Here is a 3,235-nt window from a genome sequence, read left to right as displayed (position 1 = left end):
GAGAGGGAGAGGGAGATCTGAGGCCTTCTAAAGCACAGGGCTCAGGGTAAGGACCCCTCTCCCAGGGTTTAGGCTGGTACTGCCCTGCATCAACCTGTCAATTATGACATGAACCAGCACTATCAGGAAGTCCTTTCTTTCTTAGTGTGTTCCTTTTGAAGATTGCTGACTGTGTTTTTCACTTGTTTTGTCTTCTTAGGGACTGGTGAAAGTGGCAAAAGCACCTTTATCAAGCAAATGAGAATTATCCATGGATCTGGTTACAGCGATGAAGATCGAAAGGGGTTCACGAAGCTGGTTTACCAAAACATATTCACTGCCATGCAAGCCATGATCAGAGCCATGGACACCCTGAGGATACAGTACATGTGTGAGCAGAATAAGGTAAAGCGCTTCGGGGTGTTGGCCCTATTCGTGAGTGCATGCTTTCCTACTCTGCTTGGCAGAGGTCTTTGAACAAAAAGATTTGCTGAGTGTTTTGGTCCAAGGCCGAAAGAAGCTCTTGAGCTGAAACTCCAGAACAGTATGATGGATTCAGTCAGCCCTGCAGTCTTACTGCTGGTGGTAGTAGGGAGCCACCCCATGTTCAGGGATTCAGAAATGTGGGCAGTCATTTAGGTTGCTCATTTCAGGCACTGAGAAAAGGAAGACATATATGTTTTCTCTTTCAGCTAAGATACTTGGTTAATTTTTCACTGGAGCAACAGAGACCTTTGGTTTACAATTGCCAACCTTTCAAGACTTCCCAGTCTTAAGAAATATTTTCACTAGTGCCCTGCAGACTACTTAGAGAAAGCAGTAGGTTTTGTGTATTTTGGGAACTAGCCCATCTTGGGCGTTAAGTGATTGTTTATGAGATCGATGCTTATGTCCCAAGTAGCAATGGACTCTGAAAAAGTAATGGTATTAAGCTGACTTTGGCTTTCCTATCACTAGTGGTTATTTCAAATACAAATCTGCTTAAGACCATAGGAAAATACTTAGGGTGGAAGGAGGTGGCAAATAAAATTTTATATGGTATAATGGAATGCGAATCCATTGGAAAATACTATGTCTGAGTTCATTAAGATTCTGGACTAGAAATAGAGTTTATTTAAAATAATTACTACCAAGTTACAATGTGACATGATGATAAAGAGAAAAATTCTAAGGTGAATTTCTCGTGGATCTAGTAAAAAGACATTTGGCTGCTAAAATGCCAGAATTGCATGGGCTTTAACATAGACTCCCTCCCCTACCCCCAAGGACAACTTTATCATGAATTGTGGGCACCTGTCTTCGTGTATATTTTATATGTATGTAATATACAAAGAGTTGCAAAGCAATCTGAAATTTTATTACTCAGTGACTAGATTACATTAAAAAAAACACAGCATGTACCATATTTTAGATTTATTTTTGCATTGTGTCTGCAAACTCGTTACAATCATTTCCTTGCAGTCTTGAAGAAATGAAGGACTGTATCTTGCCTACAGCTTCAGCCTTCAACCGTATTATGCTGAAAAATGTGTGTGTGTTGGTGGGGTGTACGGGGGGTTGGGGCAGTTAGCCTTTAGTATATCTGGTGCCAAGTAATGTCAGAAGTGCATACTGAGTCACTGGGAGGTTCTAGAAGTGACTGATTCCTGTACACACTGGTTTTGACTACATGCATGATATCTTTTTGAACATGTGCAATTCTTTTGATTTAACCCTGTACAAGGTAAAAAATTAGGCCATTTATGAAAATTTAGGATTAGGAGAAGAGGTATGTCTTGTGGTTTAGTTAATCTATTTTTCTCTGTGTTTCTCAGTCTTAGTAGTGTGATTGGGGAAAGCTTGGACTTTAGGGATGGATTTGTAAACAGACCTATTGGGAAGAAAATTCTTTAAATGTCAGTCAGTTCTGCTTACCTTGGCAACATGTTTTTAAAACCCAATCAGATTTAGTAGACAAGGTGTCTGGGTTTTTGTTTTCTCTCAAGATCTTCTAGAGCAGCGGTTCTCAACCTGTGGGTCGCAACCCCCTTGGGGGTCGAACCACCCTTTCACAGGGGTTGCCTAAGACCATCAGAAAACAAAAAGATATTTACATTATGATCATAACNTTTTTTTTTATGACTAAGAGTCCACAAAGTATCAAAGACAATGGAATTTAACTATAAATGTACTGTCCGGGTATTCTGTTGGTCAAGGAGATGCATATGAGTAATAAAATATTTTATAATTAAGAAATAATTTCCTATTCAGTAAGTTTTGTGTTCTTTATAGAAAAAATTGTTATGTTGTTTTAGTTAAGATTATCAGATAATTTGTATTCTTTTGACAGAAACACTGAGTTAGACAACTTTTCTTATTTTGCAATAGCTGTCTTGAAATTAACTTGCATACCATACAATTCACCCATTTGAAGTGTACAACTTTTCTTGAGTCATTGTAGTTCTGAGATAGTTTCTCAATCATTTCAATTTGAAGAAACTTTCCCTTGGGGGAGGACATGTCAACCTGAATTGTTAACAAAATTCTCAAAGCAATACTTAGATTTGAAAATGAACCATGTATATAACATACCATGTTCCCAACATGGTAATGGGATCTCATACAGTAAATTATTTTTATCACAGAAAATATTAGAAAATACTTTAATTCCATCATATACCCTATCACTTATATTACAACTTTTACTGTCTTTTCAAGGAATATCTCAATTTAATATTAATGTAAATCCCTGGCATCATATTTCACATGTGTTGGTGTAGACATCTATACAAATTTAAGAGCAACAGAAATGGTTTGATACTCAAAACCGTTCTTTGGCTGCCATGTGCAGGTGTTAGAGGACCTCCTGAAGTACACATTGGAATATGAGGAGTAGCAAGAATATAGACAGTGGGCACAAGTGGGGATGGTGCTTCGTTGTACAAGGATCAGTTACATTCATGTATCTGAATAGAAGGAATTGACCAGTTAATTAGCTTTTTCTCTTATCCGAGTGTTCCTGCTGCTCACAGCCTCCCTGCACTCTGAAGCAGTCTCCGTCACTGCTGCTGCTGGATTAGCAATAGCAAAATCCTCAAAAGTCTGGGGCTTTCAGGCACAGTTGTCAATTGTTTTGAGGCCTTAGGGCAAGGGATGTGGGGGAGCAGTTCCCTGAGACCTAAACAATGTTAGTCACAAGAGCTGATGTTTAGCATTACTCTATGTGACACAGGCACTCATGTGTCCTTAATAAATTGTGTGTGTGTGTGTGTGTGTG

At 38.7% G+C, this 3,235-nt stretch overlaps 1 protein-coding gene across 2 annotated transcripts in view; it reads left to right on the top strand.

Annotated features, from left to right (window-relative positions):
- Positions 1–3,235, top strand: part of GNA14 (G protein subunit alpha 14) — a 189,014-nt gene that overhangs the window by 98,653 nt on the left and 87,126 nt on the right. For both annotated transcript variants that reach the window (XM_019648304.1, XM_019648305.1), the window contains exon 2: positions 200–384. In XM_019648304.1, the coding sequence (XP_019503849.1) occupies positions 200–384 (185 nt within the window). The remainder of the gene's footprint in view (positions 1–199; positions 385–3,235) is intronic.

This window comes from Hipposideros armiger, unplaced genomic scaffold, assembly GCF_001890085.2.
Source record: "Hipposideros armiger isolate ML-2016 unplaced genomic scaffold, ASM189008v1 scaffold_124, whole genome shotgun sequence".
Classification (NCBI taxonomy): Eukaryota; Metazoa; Chordata; class Mammalia; order Chiroptera; family Hipposideridae; genus Hipposideros; species Hipposideros armiger.
Note: the sequence above shows the minus strand (reverse complement) of the source record. Positions and strands in the feature narration are given on the sequence as shown.